This window comes from Hyperoodon ampullatus (genome assembly GCF_949752795.1).
Source record: "Hyperoodon ampullatus genome assembly, chromosome: 6".
Lineage (NCBI taxonomy): Eukaryota > Metazoa > Chordata > Mammalia > Artiodactyla > Ziphiidae > Hyperoodon > Hyperoodon ampullatus.
In genome coordinates, this window is record NC_136919.1 from 1,830,113 (window position 1) to 1,850,919 (window position 20,807).

The window sequence follows — 20,807 nt, forward strand, 5'->3', positions numbered from 1 at the left end:
GCCAGGGCAGGGTGTCTCCCGGCCCCGAGGGCTTACGCACTCTGCTGGGTGGACTCTGGGAGCGTCCCAGAGTGGTGTGGGCCCCCCGCTACCCCGGCTGGAAACCCAGCTGGGGCTTCTAGCATCCTGGGCGGCACTGACGGCCCTGCCAGGGTCCCACCGTCAGCCGGGTCTGCGGCGACACCTGGTCTGGCTCGTGGCGGCTGGAGGGTCTGGGGTGCCCCGGAGGGGGGCCCGGGCACTGGGGCAGAGCAGGGTGGTGCGGGGCCCGGCCCTGCCGGTGGGCCGCTGGACGTCCGGGAGCCCGAGCCTGACCGCGGCGCCCTCTCTCCCGCAGATGCGCCCCGCGCGGCCGCTCCCGCACTGAGTCTGAGGCCCACCCGCCGCCCCCGCCCGCCATGTCGCAGATGCTGCACATCGAGATCCCCAACTTCGGGAACACCGTGCTCGGCTGCCTCAACGAGCAGCGTCTGCTGGGCCTCTACTGCGATGTGTCCATCGTGGTCAAGGGCCAGGCCTTCAAGGCCCATCGGGCCGTGCTGGCCGCCAGCAGCCTCTACTTCCGCGACCTGTTCAGCGGGAACAGCAAGAGCGCCTTCGAGCTGCCGGGCTCCGTGCCGCCCGCCTGCTTCCAGCAGATCCTGTCCTTCTGCTACACGGGCAGGCTGACCATGGCGGCCAGCGAGCAGCTCGTGGTCATGTACACGGCCGGCTTCCTGCAGATCCAGCACATCGTGGAGCGCGGCACGGACCTCATGTTCAAGGTGAGCTCACCCCACTGCGACTCGCAGACCGCTATGATCGAGGACGCCAGCTCCGAGCCCCAGAGCCCCTGCAACCAGCTGCAGCCGGTCACCGCCGCGCCCCCCTACGTCGTGTCCCCCTCTGTGCCCATCCCGCTGCTAACCCGCGTCAAGCACGAAGCCATGGAGCTGCCGCTGGCTGCAGGCCCAGGCCTGGCCCCCAAGCGCCCGCTGGAGACGGGGACCCGGGACGGCGCGACAGTGGCGACGGGCCCCGCGGTGGCGGCAGGCACGGCCCCTCTCAAGCTGCCCCGGGTCTCCTACTACGGGGTGCCCAGCCTGGCCACCCTCATCCCCAGCATCCAGCAGGCGCAGTACTCCCAGGGGGAGCGGACCAGCCCGGGCGCCAGCAGCCTGCCCACCACCGACAGCCCCACCTCCTACCACAACGAGGAGGACGAGGAGGATGACGAGGCCTACGACACCATGGTGGAGGAGCAGTATGGCCAGATGTACATCAAGGCCACGGGCAGCTACGCAGGTAACACGTGGTGGGGGCCTGTGCCCACGCCGCCACTGCGGCCGCCCGCCTGCGGGCACCGGCGGACCTCCCAGCGCCTCCTGTGTGGGCACCGAGGCTAGCCTGGCCTTACCCCGTGGCATTCACAGCCTGGCAGGGAGACGGGCACGTCCGGGGGCCAGGGCACCCCGGGGGCACAGCTCGGGGTGGCCGCTGTGCTGCAGGTGTACGGGGACAGTCCCCAGCCCAGACTGGATGAGCTGGCAGGAGCTGACGCCCGAGGCAGGGGCAGGACCCAGGTCCGTCTTGCAGGGCCTTAGCTAAGGACTTTAAACTCATCCTGGGTGAGATGAGTGGCCACGGGAAAGTTCAGCCGCAGTGTAGCGTGTGGGACAGACCCCTGGCTTGCACCGGACTGATGAAGAGACTGAGGGCCTCAGTGGACCAGGGACCTGCCTGAGGGCTCACAGGGCAGTGTGTGACCCAGACTGGTCACTCACCTGCTTGAGGCCTCAGTGTCCCTGTCGCTGAGGTGCCTGCCCCGGCAGGCCCATCTTCGCTGCCTTTGACCTCAGCCCTTTCCCCACCCATGTGCTTCTGCCTTCCCTCTGACTCAGGGAGGCCAGAGAGTCCCTTGGGCCCCTCGCAGTCGCGGCCGTCTCCCTGGGGCCAGCACCAAGCGGCCGGCCAGAGGGTGCCTCTTGAACTGAACGTGCTGCCCCTCAACTTGTTTTGGGGGGGACTCCCGCATTTGGGATCTGTAAACCCAACACGCACTGATTTGCGATGCCTGGTGTTGCCTGTAAACTGCATCACGATCGCCAGAGACGGTTCAGGATTTGCTACGTGAAGGGTCCCGTAGTTGAGGCCCCAGGTCAGGTGTCCCCTTGCCCTCTGTGTTCCCCGAAAACTGGCTGTGTGCCTGGGCCCGCTGCCTGTCCTGATTTGCATGCGGGGCCCGTGTCCAGTGACTGGCCCGGATGCGTGCTGCCAGTGGGAAGTGGCATCCCAGAGCTGGGGCCCCAGAGGGCAGTCTGGGGACTCTTTCTGTCCCAGAGACCCACCACGTCCTCGCGTCCTGATGGGGCCGACGCTGCCCCTCCCCCCTCCCCCTCCACTCCTCCACCTCCAGGCGGGCGCTGGTCTATCAGTCCTGGGGGGCGGGAGCAGAGGGAGCCTGGTGCACTGGCCAGCTCGGGCTGCTGGGACAGCCGGTCCCCATGTGGCACTGGGCGGCTGGGTTTCCGTCTCTGGTCTGGCTGACGTGGGCCCTTCTCAGGGTCCCTCTCAGAGCTGCGGGGGAGGCACTGCCCTGGGCAGCTCCCCTGCAGGGGCCCTGGGCCTTGGTTTTCCCAGGGCTCATGACTTTATTTGAATGCGTTTTGTCATATTTGTATGAATTGTGCAGGGTATTAGCACACAGACCACCTCCGTCTGGACTGGGTTTTTTCCTCTTAGTGGTAGGGGGGAGGGCTTGGTGTTCCTGACACCAAGAAGCCCGCAGCTCTGGTGTGGATGAGGCCTGGCCGGGACCCTGGGAACCACCCGTGTGCAGTTTCCTCTGCCTGACCCCGCCATCTCCCTGACAGCCCCCAGGGGGTAGAAAGATCCGTTGGCACCCAGACAGACTGGGCCAGAGGGAGCTGGGGTGGCTCCCAAGCCCCTTCCCCAGGAAAACAGGCTACATGGGCTCAGGGCAAACCCTGCAGGACCGCCCCCCCCACCCAATGCCAGCAGCTGGACGGCTCAACGGAGGAGTCAGGGCAGAATCTGCTGAGGGCCCAGGGGCGGGGCTGCCCACTGGTGGTCCCTGGTGGTACAGTGCCGAACCAGGAGAGGACCCTAGTTAAGGTGTCACCCCCGGGTCCTCCCTGTATGGCCCCCTTCCCGCCAGTGTGGCCTCGGGCCTTGGTGTGTACGAGATGGTGAGAGACACCACAGGTGTTGGGATTGCTGGGTGTGGGTGCAGGGCGGTAGCCCGTCTGAGGGCACCTGCCCCTCTGGCTGCATGAGCCTGGACCCTCTCCTCACCTGGACAGTTGTGGCCCACCTGCGCCCTTGGATTTTCCAAGGAGCCAAGGGAGGTGGCCGAGGACAGCCCGGGGTGCGGCTTGGGAGACCGAGCTGCCCCACTGCCTTGACTGTGACTGCGCTTTCTCACCAGCCCCTCCCACACTGAGACCAGCTGCTGGGTCCTACTGGGGCCGGGCACAGGTCAGCCAAGGCCTGTGAGCCCCTCATCCCACATCCCTGGGAGCGTTGGAGGTGGGACGGGGTGGAGGGAAGCTGCGAGACTGGGGGCGGTGGCCTGGGAGCCTGTCTCCAACAGGACTCTGGAGGCTCTGGTCTGGGTTTTCTCCTCCCTGAGCCCGTAAGTGGGGCAGGGAGGGGGGGTGTGATTTCTTGGTTAAAATCTAGGTTATCGGCAGTGACGTTGCTGGCATCACTGGGCACCGGGTGCGCTGGGAAGAGGGTTGGGGGGAGGGTCCGTGGGGGCCGGGCAGGCAGAGAGGGGCCCGTCCCCAAAGGCTGGCTGCTCCTTGGGCACTGGCTTCCCGTACCCCAGGCTCCCTCTGTGCTGGCCTGGTCTGGCCAGGGGGCATCCTCACACCCCGCATGGACAGCTGAATAGCCAGGTGCCCCGTGCTGGGGCCTGGACAAGGATTGGGCAGGGCTCTCGAGCTGGTGGAATCGGAATGTTTCTAAGGTGAAGTGGCGCATAAGGGTTCTCAGGAGTCCCTTTCCTTTCGGTTTTCCCACCTGCCAGGCGAGGGGTGGCCTGAGTGACCTTCAGGGGTCTTCTCTCCAGCACGCCGTGTGCAGGAAAGCGAAGGACGCAGAGCCCTGCACTGGAGACCCCGTCCCCACCCTCATCCCCGTGAAGAGCTGTTAGCAGCTCCCATGTGATGGGCCTCTTGTTGTGGAAATCGAGGAATTGAATATTACAGATGAGTGGACGGACTCCTGATCCCTCCCCCCTGCAGCCCCCGCGTGGTTTCCCGTTTCCGTCCTGTGTGTTCCTCCATTCTGTCCAAGTCCTGTGTCGTCGTCCGTTCGTGGAGATGCCGTGGTTGATTTATCCACTTCCCTGTTGGAGGATAGTGGGTGGTTTCTAATTGGTTAGGTTAGGAGAGGTGCCACTGGGAAGGCCCTAACAATGATGGGGCCGATCAGACTCACCCCACGTCGCAGTGGGCTCAACCCCCCACCCCGGGGCTCAGGGCAGCTCGCGCTTCAGCTCCGCACGGCCCAGAGCCGGTGGCATCTCTCTGCACATCGGCCTCTAGCCGGGAGTGGGGCAGGAGCCAGGGGCCGCCCCGTCAAGGCAGCGCGGGTCTGGGGGCCTTGGTGTTGGTTCCGGGGGCGGGCAGGGCACAAGGGCACCCCGCCGTGAGGGGTCTGCTCCCACGGTCTCTCCTGGTTCACGCTCTTTGGGCACATCTGTACCCACAGGCTGCGAGCAGTGGTGGCCAGGATGGGCGTAGTCCCTGCCCTCGCCCGCTGTGGACACAGAGAGACACCAGACTGGACCCTGATGTGGTGTTTCATCGTGGCAGGGGGCCACCGTCAGGGCAGGCTGCCCCTCGGCCTGGGAGTGAGGCTGAGGGGTGCGGGGAGGAGCCCCCTCCCCTGTTCTCTGCGGTTCTGACCCCCTTCTGGCCTCCAGGCCCGCCCCCCTCACTGGGCAGATGTTGAATCCCGCAGGCAGATGTGCTCCCTACGGGCTTCTGAGCCACAGGCCTGCCTAGGTGTTTACGCACCAGCCCCGAGCTTTCACCTTCACCCTTTCTCAGGAAGGGACTGCTGGGGGGTGCCCTGCTGGTGGCCAGTGAGCTGGTGGCCCTGTGTGGCCCTGCTCTCCCTTCCCCTCCGGGTCTGCCCACTGTCCCCACGCCTGGACGTGGGACGGACCCTGGTGGTGCGCGGGAGGGGGTCCTGGCATGCGGCAGCACGTCTGTTCCCGGGTTCCGCCGCTCTGAGCAGAGGCCGCAGGTGGCTCCTGCACGCGGGAAGATAGAGCCCTGCCCCGGGCCAGGCCTTCGCAGCATGGCCTGTGAGGTCAGCGCGGCTGCTGTCCCATCTTACGGGGGGCGGGCCAAGCCTGCAGCGTTCCCCCTCCGCACGGCAGGGCGTCCCTCCAGCAGAGCCTCTGGGAAGCCTGGTTGGCGGCTGCTCCCACCCACAGCTCAGAGCTCATGAGCTGTCGCTTGGGGGTCCCACAGAGTGGGAGCAGTCAGGATGGGTTCTGCAAGCCCCACTCCCCGCCTCCCACACTGCCTCCTGCCCTGGGCCAGGGGCGTCTGCACCGTTAGAGCCCAGCACAACCCCTGGCCTGGCTACAGTGGTGCCCAGGTGGGGACGGCCTGCCCAGGCTCGGGGGGTTCCCGCTCTTTTAAGGCAGTATCTTGGCAGCTCAGGCCAGGCAAAGGAGGTGCCTGCGCCAGTGTGTCTGTCCCACTGTATACCCCGGAGGCTACCCTGAGGGCTGGCCGGGCACCCCAGGCACCATCTGGGGCTCATCCCTGAGGGCCTCCAGGGGCGGCCCCCCTGGCTCCCTGGCTTCAGCTTCCATGCAGTGTCACGTTTAACCCTCACACCCCCAAACACCCTGAGATTTCTTCTTAAACCGGTTTTATTGAGGTGTAACTTAAATACCTCGGTGACACGGGTATGAAATTACCCATTTGAGATCCGGGTGTGGTGCCATTAGCACAGTCAGATGGAGAATGTGTCCGTCACCCTGGGGGCCCTTGCGCCCCTTTGCTGGCATCCCCTCCCCCAGCCGCTGGCAGCCTCAGATCTGCTTTCTGTCCTCTGGATACTTTTGTCCGTCACGTAAACAGAATCAGGCTGTCTGCACTCTGGTCCGGCTGTCTCGTCAGCAGAATGAGTTTGAGACTTCCCTGTGCTGGGTGGGCAGTCCCGCCTTTTTCTCCCTGTCTTTTTTATTTATTAAAGTGTTTACATACAATAAAATATGCCAGTTTCAAGTGTACAGGTGATGAGTTTGGCCATTGTAATCAGTCAAGTACCATGGTCAAGATACACAACAATTTACTTCCCTCACATGTTTCCCCGCGTCCTCCCCATCCCACCCCACCCCCGCAGCCCCGTTGCTTTCCATCACTGTCATTTTTCCTTAAGTGGGATCACACAGAACGGAGTCTTTTATTTTTGACTTTTTTCATTTACTGTATCTTGAGATCGATTCATCCGTGTGGTTCTGAGTGTGGGTCCTTGGTCCTTGTGGTTGATGGTATTCTCCCATGCCATGGACATGCCACCAGTGGCAGTCGTGTGTGGCCGTTATCGTGCTGCTGTGAACATCCACGTACACGTGGGACTGCTTTTCTGTTCATCTACTGAAATTATTATGTGGGTTTTCTCCTTAATTTTACTGATGTGGTGTATTGCATCAGTTAATTTTTAAATGTTGAACCACCCTTGAACTCCTGGGATAAGTCCCACTTGGTCATTATGTTTTATTGTTTTATATATTGCTGGATTCAATTTGCTAATGTTTTCTTAAGGAATTTTGCATCTACGTTCATGAAGGTTAATTATCCATAGTTTGCCTGTAGTATCTTTGTCTGGTTTTGTAGGAGGATATGCTAACCTTATTGTCTCTTCTCCTTAATTTTCTGAAAGAGTTTGTATAAGTTTGATGTTATTTCTTTCTGAAGCATTTGATAGAATTCATTCACCAGTGAAGCCACTTGGGCCTGCAGTTTTGTTGTTGTTTTTGTTCCTCATGGGAAGGTTTTCAATTATACATTCTGTTAGTTTAGATGTAGAACTGTTCAGATGTCTCTCACATCTTGCTCGAGCCATGGTAATTTGTGTCTTTCAAGGAGTTTATCCATTTCTGATCTATGCAGGTATTAATATAGCCGTGCCAGCTCTCTACTGTTTAGTATTTACCTGGTGTTGGCTGTTTTCATCCTTTTACTGTTAACCTACCTGTGTCTTAAAGCTCAATTCTTACAGGTAGCACATGATTGAGATCTGCTTTTTTATCCAGTCTGACCATCTTTTATTGGGAATCTTTCGACCGTTTACGTTTAGTGTAATTTTCAAGGGGGTTAGGTTCAGGTCTGTCATCTCACTATTAGTTTTTTATTAGTCATGTTTTCTTCTTTTCCTCTTTTCCACCACTTTCTGATAGAATTTTTCCAGAGTTTCTCTTTAGCTCTGCTGTTGACCTAGTGGTTAGACATCCCCCCCACACTCCCTCCATGCTTCGGTCGTCTGGAGCTGACTCATGAATCTTTGACTTATCCCATCAACCTTCTCAGGTATATCACCCCCTCCTGTGGAACTCAGACTTTCAAAACAGTGTGTTTTCATTTCCCCGCTCCGGTCCTTAGTGAAATTGTTGTCATGTATTTTACTTCTTCATAGGCTATAAGCCTTATGATGATGTTATTGTTTTTACTTGAAACAGACAGTTGTCTTTTTTCCACTTTTAATCACTTTTAAAATTTAAATAGAGTAGAATTTACTCTTTGGGGCAAATTGTTCTCTGAGTTTAAACAAGTGTATATAGTCATGTGATCACTTCCATAATCAAGATACAGAGCAGTCACCTCCCACATTTTATCATCCCCTGTGGCCCCTTTGTAGTCTTTTCTTCCTCTCTCCCAACTCCTGCGACCACTGGTCTGTTTTCTGTCTCATCAGTGGAATCACACAGTGTGTGGCCTTTTGATTCAATGCATTTGAGGTTCATTCGTGTTGTGTGAGTTCGTGGTTCTTTTTTTTTTTTTTTTGACTGCATAGTATTCCCGTGATGGGTTTATCTAGTTGCCAGTCGAAGCACCTTTGGTTTATTTCTAGTTTTTAGTGGTAATGGATTGAGCTGCTACAAACGTGGCATCTAGGTTTTTGTGCACACTTGAATTGTCAGTTCTATTTGGTAAATTGGCCTAGGAATGAGATAGTGGGTCATATGGTAAGTGCATATTTAACTTTATAAGAAATTGCCCAAACTCTTGTCTAAAATAGTTCTGTCACTTTATATCACCACCAGCAAAGCAGGAGAGTTCCTGTCATTCCATGATCTTGTCAGCACTTGGTTTTGTCTTTTTTTTAAAAGCCATTCTCATGGTCTATAGTGGTGTCACAGTGCAGTGTTAATTTGTATTTCTCTAATGTCTAATGATGTGGAACACCCTTTGTGTATTTATTTGCCATCTGTATACCTGCTCTGGTCAAGTGCCTCTTCGAGTCTTTTGCCCTCTTTTTATTGGGTGGTTTGAATATTGAGTATTGTTGATATGGTGTACTCCTTATACATTCTAGGTGTGAGAGTCCTGTGTTGGGTATGTGACTCGTAAACATTTTCTACTAGACTGCAGTTTGTCTTTTCTTTCCCTTACTAGTGTCTTTCATAGACATTTTAATATTTTGTTGAAGTTTATTTTTAAAATTTTTAAGTCTTATTTTTGGCTGCGTTGGGTCTTAGTTGTGACACATGGGCTCTTCTTTGCAGCAAGCAGGCTTCTCTCTAGTTGCAGCGTGCGGGCTCAGTAGTTGTGGTCCGCGGGCTTTGTTGCCACACGGCATGTGGGATCTTAGTTCCCTGACCAGAGATCGAACCCACGTCCCCTGCGTTGGAAGGTGGATTCTTAACCACTGGACTGCCAGGGAAGTCCCCTGATGAAGTTTAAATGGTCAGTAATTTCTCTTACAGATGATGCTTTTGGTGTTGTATTTGATTCTTTACCTAACAAGATTATAAGAATTTTTTCACCTATGTTTTCTTCTAGATGTTTTATGGCTTTGGGTTTTACATTTAGTCTGTGGCCCATTTTGAGTTAATTTTTGTATAAGGTGTGAGACATGGATCGAGGTTCTGATTTTTTTTTTCCATGTGGATGTCTAATTTTTTTTAAGAAATTTAAAATATGAAAAAAAGCCTATTATGTTTACCCACATATTTACCTTGTCCAGTTCTTCGTACCTCGTATAGATTAGAGTTTCTATCTGGTGTTATTTTTCTTCTGCTTAGAGAATTTCCTTCAAGCTAGTGATGGACTAGTAGTGAATTCTGAAAAATTACAAAGAGGTCTTTATATCACCTTTTTAAAAATCTGCCTTATTGAAGTATAATTTATGTATAATAAAATTAGTCAGTTTTCATTGTACAGTTGTCACCTTCATTCTTGAAGGGTATTTTTGCTGGATGTAGAATTCTAGGCTGACTGTTACTTTCTGCTTTCAGTAGACGTTCTCTTGTCTTCTGCTATACATTTTTTTTTTTTTTTTGCGGTACGTGGGCCTCTCACTGTTATGGCCTCTCCCGTTGCAGAGCACAGGCTCCGGACGCACAGGCTCAGCGGCCATGGCTCACGGGCCCAGCAGCTCTGCGGCATGTGGGATCTTCCTGGACCGGGGCACGAACCCGTGTCTCCTGCATTGGCAGGCGGACTCTCAACCACTGCGCCACCAGGGAAGCTCTTGTCTTCTGAAATGCACTTTTTTTCCTCGGGAACTCATAGTCATTCTTCTCTGAGTTTCTCTGTATGAGTTGTGTCTTTTCTTTTCAGGCAGCTTTTATTTCTGCTTACATTTTGTTGAGCTTTTTGGACGTGTGCGTTTATACCATTATTCCTTCGAATATCTTGTGCCCTTCCCCCCACAACTCCAATTAAACATGTTTTTGTCCCTGAGGTCCCAAGGCTCTGTTTATTTATTCGTTTTTAGCCTTTTTTTCTGTTTAGGCTTTAGATGGAGTGGTTTCCATTGCTGTTTCTTCATGGTTGCTGATCTTTTCTGCAGTTCCCGTTTTGTTCTTATTTGTATGTTCCATTTCTGCCCTCATTGAGTTCCTGCTTTTACATTTTTTTAAAAGTTCTGATTGTATTTTATAGCTGGTTTTAAAGCCTTTGCCTGCTAATGCTGTCCACTTTGTTATTTCTTGGTCTGTTTCTACCTACTGATTTTTCTCCTCTTTAGGATCACCTTTTTGTGGTTCTTCACGTATCTATTAATTTTGTAACAGGTGCTGGACATCGTGGATGTTGAGCCCTAGCAGTCTTGTCCTGAGTCTCTCATGGTGGAGTTAAGTGGAATTTCCATAATGAGTAATGATTTTGAGTGCTTTTTCATACTCTTGGCAGCGTGTCTGTCTTCCTTTGGGAAGTGCCCATTTAAATCTTCTTTCTCACACTTTTGTAGAGTGAGTTGTGTGTCCTTTTCTCACAGCTTTTCGTGAGCTTCTATGTACTCTGAATAGACCTCTTCTGTCAGACAAGTGTCATAAATATCTTCTCCCACTCTGCAACTTGTCATCTTCTTAATAGAATTTTGCGGTAGTAAGTTTATTAACTTTTTTCTCTTTATCAATAGCTATTCTTATATCTTGTTTAAAGAAATCTTCCTTTACCTCCAGATCAGTGTGATGTTCTTCTGTGTACCTTAAAGTTGTCTTTTTGGTTTGAAATCATTTTAAATTGACAGAAATGTTTCAAGATAAGCACAAAGAACTACTGTATACCTTTCCCTCAGACTCACTAGCTGGTAAGAATTTGCCACATTTTGCTTTATCATTTTTTTTCTTTTTTTATGTATAGGTTTTTTTTTTTTTCTCTGAACCATTTGAAGGCAAGTTGCAGATTCTATGCTCTTTTACCCCAAAATACTGAGCATTGCTTACAAACGGGACATTCTCTTGCATAAACACAGTACAGTGTTCAAAACTCAGGAAATTCAGGGTTTTTTTTTTTTGTTTGTTTGTTTTGTTTGTTTGTTTTACTTTGGCTGTGCTGAGTCTTTAGCTGCGGCACGTGGGATCTTCATTGCGGTATGTGTGCAGGATCTAGGTCCCTGACCAGGGATCGCACCCAGGCCCCCTGCATTGGGAGCACGGAGTCTTAGCCACTGGATCACCAGGGAAGTCCCCAGGAAATTCACTTTTGACCCAGCACTACTGTATAATCAACGATGCTTAAATTTCCATGCTTAAATTTCTCCAGTCGTCTCAATATTGTCCTTTGTGGTCATGTTGGGTTTTTCTGATCCAGTATTCAGTTCAGAATCACACATTGCATTTCTGGTTATTCTCTTTAGTCCTCTTATTCTGGAATAGATTCTCAGCCTTTATCCTTCATGAGACTTTCCTTCTGAAAGAGCATGGGCTGGCTGTTTTGCAGAAGGTCCCTCTGTTAGGGTTTGCTGGGTTTTGTCTCACGATTGGGTGCCTGGTGTGCGTTTCTGCTGAAATTCCACAGGAGCAATGCTGTGTCCTTCTCCCGCCACGACCCTGGTCTGGCTCAGTGTTGGTGATGGCCCCTCAGGTCATTTGGTCAAGGTGATCTCTGCCAGGTGGAGTCACTGTGAGAAGAGAAGGTGTGTCATTAGCCTTTCACCCAACCCTTTTAGTGTTTATTGATGATTCTTGCCTGGATTGATCACTACTCTGATGGTTGCAAAGTGGTGATCAGAACTCCATAACTCCTACATCTATTAGTTAGTGGTCTTTTGTAGGGAAGAGCTTCTCCAGACCCCCTGCTTATTTATTTTATTCCTTCACTCATTGTTGTTGTTTATTTGGTGTTAGTATAAAGTTGCTTTTTTTTTTTTTAAGCATTTTCATATTGTCTTTTTCAGCAAAATATCCCAGGCTCATCGTATGCTTTCTGTTCCCCAGCCCTGGAGTCAGCTCTTTTCCCTCTGAGTGGGGAATGGTATTTAGGAACCAAGATCTGGGTGCTACATTTGCTTATTGCTACTAGGGTGCTGTTTTTATACCCTTTTAGTAGTCAGAGCTAGGGATTTATATACTTAAAAATCACGAGTTTGTACTGATATCTCTAAATTTAACTCAATGTCCTAGGCTTCTCCCAGCCTCCTCTCTTCCTTACGTCTGTTTTCCCCTCTAACAGTCAAGATTCAGACTCTCCTGCTTTCTTATTAAGGATTTTCTCTCTGTAGTATATCTGGAATTGATTTGTTTTTTAATGTGGTGTGATATGGGGCTCAAGATTTACTTTTTTTTTTGTAAAGGGGATTTTTAAATTATTTATTTATTTATTTTTGGCTGCATTGGGTCTTTGTTGCTGCCTGCGGGTCTCTTTAGTTGTGGCGAGCGGGGGCTACTCTTTGTCGCGGTGCGCGGGCTTCTCATTGCAGTTGCTTCTCTTGTTGCAGAGCATGGGCTCTAGGCACGCAGGCTTCAGTAGTTGTGGCACGCGGGTCAGTAGTTGTGGCTCGTGGGCTCTAGAGCACAAGCTTAGTAGTTGTGGTGCACGGACTTAGTCGCTCTGTGGCATGTGGGATCCTCCCGGACCAGGACTTGAACCTGTGTCCCCTGCATTGCCAAGCAGATTCTTAACCACTGTGCCACCAGGGAAGTCCCATGAGTCTCTTTGCTTTTTCTTTTCCTTTTAAAATTTATTTATATTTATTTTTTGCTGCGTTGGGTCTTCATTGCTGCACCCCGGCTTTCCCTAGTTGCGGCGAGCGGGGGCTACTCTTTGTTGCGGTACGTGAGCTTCTCATTGTGGTGGCTTCTCTTGTTGCGGACCATGGGCTCTAGGTGCGCGGGCTTCAGTAGTTGTGGCTCGTGGGCTTAGTTGCTTCGCACGTGTGGGATCTTCCTGGACCGGGGCTCGAACCCGTGTCCCCTGCATTGGCAGGTGGCGGATTCTTTTTTTTTTAATGGGACCTTTTATTTATTTATTTGTTTGTTTATTTTTGGCTGCATTGGGTCTTCGTTGCTGTGCGCAGGCTTTCTCTAGTTACAGTGAGTGTGGGCTACTCTTTGTTGCAGTGCGAGGGCTTCTGGTTGCAGTGGCTTCTCTCGTTGCGGAGCACGGGCTCTAGGCTCACGGGCTTCAGTAGTTGTGGCACACGGGCTTCAGTAGTTGTGGTGCATGGGCTTCAGTAGTTGTGGCGCATGGGCTTAGTCGCTCCACGACATGTGGGATCTTCCCGGACCAGGGCTTGACCCGTGTTCCCTGCATTGGCAGGCGAATTCTCAACCACTGCACCACCAGGGAAGCCTCAGCCTTTTCTTTAAATATTGAAATGGTCATATAGTTTTCTCCTCTTCTGCTCTGTTAATGTTATAAATTGCTTTTTCGAATATTAAAAAACCTTGTGTTTCTGGAATAAGCTCAACCTAGTTGTGATGTAGTATCCTTTTTACATACCTCTGGATTCAACTGCCTAATTTTTTTGCCCTTTTTGGGGGGCTCTCTGGAGCTGTGACCACTCCCAGTCAGTGTTCATCTCCTAGAAGGAGGCCTCAGGTGGGTTGCCAGGTGTCCAGCAGTTGCTGAATCGAGGGAGCCACTCCCATCTGGCCAGACCCTGAGTGTGGAGCCCCTGCCTCTGCTGGGGGTGCCCCCCTGCCCCCCACAGAGCTTCAGCCTAAACAGGGAAACCTGTTAACTGCATACCCCCCACCGACACAAGGCACACACAGTGTGGGCGCCAGTGTAGGTACCCCAGACCCACATCAGAGGAGCGGGAGTTTGGACCCAGTGCCTGGACCACCGGCTGTGTGGGACAAGCCCGTGCTTTTCATATTGCCTCATATTTTCTCTAGGATTTTTGCCACTATGTGGACGAGAGAGGGTGCCTTCTAATTTTCCTTTAGGGTAATCTCTCCCTTTTTCGCCAGCAAGGTTATCTGGCCTCATAAAATGATTCGAGAATTATCACCCTTCCCCCCACTTTTAAAAATGACCTGGAAGAGTTTGTATAACATTAGTCCATTTCTTAAATATTTGAAGTAATGCCCAGATGAAGCCACTTAGGCCTGGAGTGTTTTGCAGGACAGTATTTATTAGATTCATGTCTTTATTAGGTCCAAGTTCAAATTTCTTTTTCTTCTTGTGTCAGTGTTGGTAAGTTGTGTTTCTCTTCAAGCTTATAGGTTTCATCTAATTTTTAGATTTATTGGCGTGAATCTGCTACTTATATCCTCTTAAAATCTTCCTAAGGTTTATTGAAGAAAGCGGCAAACTGTGACATGGGGCAGATCTGCTCCATGGCCTGTTTTGGTACAGCCCACAAACTAAGGGTGCTGTTTATATTTTTAAAGAGATGTGTAAAAGGAAAAAAAGCAAAAACGAAGGACATTCAACAGGACCCAGCCTAAAAGATTGACCCTCTGGCCCTTTACAGTAAAAGTTTGCCAACCCCTGTTCTGTAGAATCTGCTGTGTCATGTTAATATAATATTAACAATTAATATTGTTAATTTGTGTCTTTTTGCCTCATTATCCTTCATTCAGTCTTGCTAGAGATTTTCCAACATATTAGTCTTTTCAAAGAACCAACTTTTGGATTTTTCTCTCTTATGTATACAGTTGACCTTGGAACTGCATGGGTCCACTTATACACGGATTTTTTTGCAATAAATACAGTACCTGTAAACAAATATGCATTTCTTTTTCACATTTCCGTTTTGATGTCTAGTGCTGGTAACACGTATAATACCTACAGCGTTCCGTATCACATAAGACAATATTGATGCAGGTACTGAGAGACAGATGACCCATCTTGTAAACAGACGATGTAAACTTACGATATTCGGTGAATACAGTCTAGTACTGTAAATGTATTTTCTCTTCCTTATGATTTTCTTTTTTTTTTTTTTTTTTTTTTTTGGCGGTACACGGGCCTCTCACTGTTGTGGCCTCTCCCGTTGCGGAGAACAGGCTCCAGACGCACAGGCTCAGCGGCCATGGCTCACGGGCCCAGCCACTCCACAGCACGTGGGATCTTCCCGGACCAGGGCACGAACCCGTGTCCCCTGCATCAGCAGGCAGACTCTCAACCACTGCGCCACCAGGGAAGCCCCCTTATGATTTTCTTAACAACATTTTCTTTTCTCTAGCTGACTAAGAATACAGTACAAATACACATAACATACAAAATGTGTGTGAACTGACTGCATATGTAAGGCTTCTGGTCAACAGTAAGCGCTTAGTAGTTAAGTTTGGAGGGGAGACAGAAGTTATATGCAGCTTTTCGACTGCTCGGGGGGTCGGCGCACCAACCCTCACATTGTCTAAGGGTCAACTGTACTTACATATATATTTTTTAAATTTCAATTTATTTCTACTTCCTCTGAGTTAATCTGCTATTCTTTTCCTAGTTTTTTGATCGATTGATTTCTCAGCCTTTTAAAATATATGCCCTTTAGGGCTGTCCATTTCCTGGTCAGCATAGCTTAATTCTATCCAACACATTTTGACATGTTGTATTTCCATTATCATTCAATCAAAAATATTTCCCAGTGCTTTCGTGATTTTTCTTTTCTTGACCCTTGGGTTATGTAGTGGTGTGTTGCTTAAATTTTCATCTATTTGTTGTAATTTCTGAATTAAATTTCCTGTGGTCACAGAATATATTCAGACCACTTCATTGCTCTGACGTCTTTTGAGACTCTGTGCCCCAGCAAATGTTCCATATGCACTAGACAGAAACTATGTTGCACCAATAACTAAATCAAATCTTGCACACTCTTTCAGATTTGCTTTTATCTTCTTATGTTGGCTCAAGAGGTGGGGTGTTCAGATCTCCAGATAGGCTTATAGGTTTGCCATTTCTCCTTTTAGTTCTGCCTGTTATGATGAAGTTTTGATCTGGGTGCCTGTCAATTGCAGGCTTGTTTCATCTTCCTGATGAACTGGTCCTCTTATCATTGTGAAATATCCTGTAGCACCAGGAAAGTTTCTTGCTTTAAAGTCTGCGTGGTCTTACATCAGCAGAGCTGCCCTGGCACCCTTCTCTTTGGTGTTCACCTGATGCACCTTTTCCACCATCTTTCGCTTTCAAACTTTCTTTTGTTTAAGATTGTCTCTTGGTGTTTTTTTTTTTTTTTTTTTTTTTTTTTTGCGTTACACGGGCCTCTCACTGTTGTGGCCTCTCCCGTTGCGGAGCGCAGGCTCCGGATGTGCAGCCTCAGTGGCCATGGCTCACGGGCCCATCCGCTCCGCGGCATGTGGGATCTTCCCAGACCAGGGCACAAACCCGTGTCCCCTGCATCGGCAGGCGGACCCTCAACCACTGCGTCAACGGGGAAGCCCTGGGGTTTTGTTTTTTTAATCCAGACTTAACAGCTTTTCATTGGAGTGTTTAGTCCACTTACATTTCATGTAATTACTGGTATCTTTGGGTTTCATCTACCATCTTAACTATTTTCCCTTTGTCCCCTCTGATCTTCTGTTGTTTCTCCATTTTTTCCCCCTTCTTTCAGGTTAATCAAGCATTTTACTCTGTTTATTTGCCTTTCCATGCCTGTTGTAAGTTTGTCCACTGGTCTCTTAAGGGTTGGAGGTTTCAGCATTCATCCTGACTCATAGCCTTCCTTCAAGGAGCCTCACAAAGGCCTCCATCACTTCAGCCTCTTTGTGCCCTTGTCACGCTGCTTGGGGTTGTTGGCATGTTTTGAGCTGCACCAGCCCTTTTGTTGTTGTCATTTTAAATAGTTGTGTTTATACTTAGCTGCACATTTATTTTTTCCACATATTCCTGCTTTACCCTCGCCCTCTTTTTTTGGAGGGGCCGCACCACAAAGCTTACAGGATCTTAGTTCCCCAACCAGGGATTGAACCTGCGCCCTCAGCACTGAAAGCGCTGAGTCCTAACCATTGGGGACCACCAGGGAATTCCCTACCCTCTCGCCCTCTTATCTGGGATCACTTTCTTCATGTGACTTCATGTCTTTAATCAGTTTGGAGTTCTGGGTCATGATAGCTTCCCACACGCACCCGCCCTCCTTCCCGGGCTCCCGTGACACACGTGATGTGCATTCACCGCGTCCTGGGAATTCCAGGTGACTTTTATTCTGTTTTATGACTTTTCTATTTCTTTTTTCTTCTGCTGCTTTAACCTGGAAGTTTTGGATTGAATTATATTCCAGTTCACTAATCTTCTCATCTGCTCTGTTTAATTTCCTTTTCAACCAATCATATTTCTAGGATTTGATGGCTTTTATTGATTCTAGTTTTCTGGTGAAATTCTCCATCTTGTACATTTCTTGCACAAATTAAGAGTAGTTATTTGAAAGGCAGTGTCTGCCTGTTTAACCTGTTACAGATCGCCCGTGGGTCTGATCTAATGTCTCTTTGTAAATTGTGGGTGGTTTTTTTTAATCATTTGGCTCTGCTTTCTTGTATTGCTGGTAATTTTTTATTGAATGCTTCACAGTGTGTGAAGACATTTTGGAAGCTCTAAGCAGAGCTGCTCCAAAGAGGGTCTGGGACCTGTTAGAGGTCTGCCTGAGCCGCTGTCGGATTTATCAAGCAGTGATGTGACCTCCTGGAGTAAGTCAGGCTGGGCGCTGCTGGTTGCCCTCCTCCTGGGCCCTGGCTGTTCCCAGGTCTTGGCTGAAAGCCTGGGTGTTCCCCAGAGCACCGCCTCCTCGGCAGGCCCCAAATCTCAGTGTTTGTCCAGCCCATACATGGGACACCACATTCTTTTTTTGATTTATTTATTTTATTTTTGGCTGCGTTGGGTCTTTGTTGCTGCACGCGGGCTTTCCCTAGTTGCGGTGAGCGGGGGCTACTCTTTGTTGCAGTTCATGGGCTTCTCATTGCAGTGGCTTCCCTTGTTGCAGAGCACGGGCTCTAGGCGCACGGGCTTCTGTGGCACATGGGCTCAGTAGTTGTGGCTCACGGGCTCTAGAGTGCAGGCTCAGTAGTTGTGGCTCACGGGCTCTAGAGCGCAGGCTCAGTAGTTGTGGCTTGTGGGCTCAGTAGTTGTGGCACGCGGGCTTCAGTAGTTGTGGTGCACAGGCTTAGTTGCTCTGCGGCATGTAGGATCTTCCCAGACCAGGGCTCGAACCCATGTCCCCTGCATTGGCAGGCGGATTCTTAACCACTGTGCCACCATGGAAGTCCCCGTAAGTTTGTTTTCTGTGTCTGTTGAGTCTGTTTCTGTTTTGTAAATAGTTCATTTGTATCATGTTTTAAGTTTCCACATATAAGTGGTATCTCATGATACCACTTTCTCTGTCTGATTTACTTCACTTAGTATGATACTCTCTACTGGGCAACTTTTTTTTTTTTGCTGTATGCAGGCCCCTCACCGTTGTGGCCTCTCCCGTTGCGGAGCACAGGCTCCGGACGCACAGGCTCAGTGGCCATGGCTCACGGGCCCAGCCGCTCCACGGCATGTGGGATCTTCCCGGACCGGGGCACGAACCCGCATCCCCTGCATCGGCAGGCAGACTCCCAACCACTGCGCCACCAGGGAAGCCCTGGGCAACTCTTTTTAATGCAGCTTTTAGAGTTGTTCTTGCCGAGGGGCTCAGTCCACTGTTGGCTACTGCCTCCTATTCACAGTGGGCGTCTCCGGGGTATTTTACAAGTTCAGTGCATTTATTTTTGTGTAGCTAACGTGTGCTCGTTATCTTAAAGAATGTAGAACGACCATACAGTGAAAAGCCGTTCTCCCGCATGGCCCCTCCGCCTCCCACTCTGGTCCCCAGAAGCATCCACAGTCGGCCTGGCATCCACGGGTGGGCAGGGAGGCTGCAAGCTTCTCAAGGTCGGCACTGGACAGGATGGAGAACAGAAAAGGGACATGGTCAGACTGGCGATAGAAGAGCTGTGGCATCACTGTGGTGGGGGTGAGGAGACCAAGTAGGGGACCAGTGGGGTCTCCTAGGGCCAGATTTGGGCGCAGGAGACAAAAAAACCCAGAACCCTGGGCCTGGGGAGGGGCAGCACCAGGTTTCATTGGGACGGGCTTTCACTCAGGGGAGTGGGAGCTGCCCAGAGGGAGTTGCAAGTGTACCGAGCTGCGGCCCGCGGGGCCGGTCACCAGGTCGGGTGGCCGCTGTGCAGTCTTGCACTGGCCGCAAAGCCCTGCTGGAGCACCGTCCAGGGTCTGGTCTCTCGGCCCTGTGTCTTCCCCAGCAGCTATGCCTGTAACTTCCTGAGCACAGGGCCTGGAGACCCGCTGTGTCCCTTTGTGTCCTGGCAGCTGGGGTTTACACACAGGTCCTCCCGACTCTTGGCCTCGTGTTTCTGTTTCCACCTTTATTTTTCTTTCTGACTGGCTTTCCCTGCCAGACTTCTGCTATTTTTTACCCCACATGCCAAATTGCATTGGCTCTTGGATGCATTTCGTGCCCCCGTTTTAGATCCAAGAAATGGGATGCATCTTACAGTCGGTGGTGTATCACAGTTACGTTGGTGTCACGTAAAATACAAAATGATGCCTGTGGTGACCCCCCCAGCCACCTGGCCCCAAGTGCATCTGTAGGAACCACCACCTGCCCTGTTCCTGGGATGCTGATACAGGTGTGTCCAGTGCACAGATGTCCTTCACGGGTGTGGCCCTTTCAAAACTGCCAGTCTGGGTGGCACTGAGCTGGCAGCTGCAGAGATGGGCTAGATCGCCCACCCGTGGTGCGTTTGTCATGAGTGGAGGCCACCCGGAGCTGAGTGGGAGGGGACTGGGGAGGGCTAGGCGGCCGCCTGGGCATGGGGTGGTGTGGCCTGAGTGTCCACCGCCCAGCACAGCTCCATCAACCACCCCCCAGGGCCCCAAGACTCCACCGTGCTGCTCCGACAGTCACCCCCCAACCCCATCCCCTGGCAGCCACTGTTCTCTGTCCCCATGGTTCTGTCTTTGGAGCGTGTCCGACACATGGACCTGCCCAGGAGATAACCCTGGACACTGGCCCCTCTGCTGGGCGCAGTGAACCTGGGATCCATCCAAGTTGTGCATCAATAATTTGTTCCTTCTTGTGGCCCTGTGGTGACTGTCATGTGGATGGCTTCCTGGCTGTCCCTTCCCCTGACGCAGGACATTGGGTGTTTCCAGTTTGGGGCATCTGTGTGCAGAACGGGTGTGGACATTTCTATACGGGGTTCGTTGCGTCCAGCCCTCATTTCTTTCTTCTCCTGGGTGAATACCTAAAAGTGGAATTGCTGGCTCAGCTATGCATATGGTTAACTTTATAACAAACTGCCTCCTGGTTTCCAGTGTCCTCACCACCAGGACGAGCATTCCAGTGGCTCCGTGTCCTTGCCGGCATGTGCCGCGCTCAGGTCCCACTGAGCCGTCCTAACATGAGCAGTGGTGTCTCAGCGTGGCTTTAATTTCCATTTTTCTAACGGCTCAGGATGTTGAGCGTCTTTTCATCTGCTTATTTGCCATCTATGTGTTCTCTGGCGAAGTGTCTGTTCAGATCTTTTGCCCATTTTTTTTTTAGCACCTTTATTGGAGTATAATTGCTTTACAATGGTGTGTTAGTTTCTGCTTGCCCATTTTTAAAATTGGGTTTTTCGTTTTCCTTCTGTTGAGTTCTGAGAGGCCTCCCTGGAGACACGTGGTTCGCAGATCTTTCCTTGGTCGGTGGTAGCTGGCTTGTCTTCTCGTCTTTTATAGACAAGAGTTTTTCATTTTGATGAAGTTTAGTTTCTCATTTAATTTCTTTTAGGGATTGTGCTTTTGGAGTCATGTCTAGGCTTTTAGCTGAACCCAAGATCACAGATTTTCTGGTGAAAGTTTTGTAGTTTTGTGTTTTATGTTTAGATCTGCAACCCACTTGTGTTCATCTTCACATAAGGTGTG

At 50.9% G+C, this 20,807-nt stretch overlaps 1 protein-coding gene across 1 annotated transcript in view; it reads left to right on the forward strand.

Annotated features, from left to right (window-relative positions):
* The first annotated feature begins 383 nt into the window (after positions 1–383).
* Positions 384–20,807, forward strand: part of NACC2 (NACC family member 2) — a 30,265-nt gene continuing 9,841 nt past the window's right edge. Inside the window, exon 1 of the mRNA XM_079706313.1 lies at positions 384–1,284. Within this exon, the coding sequence (XP_079562439.1) occupies positions 399–1,284 (886 nt within the window). The 5' untranslated portion in view covers positions 384–398. The remainder of the gene's footprint in view (positions 1,285–20,807) is intronic.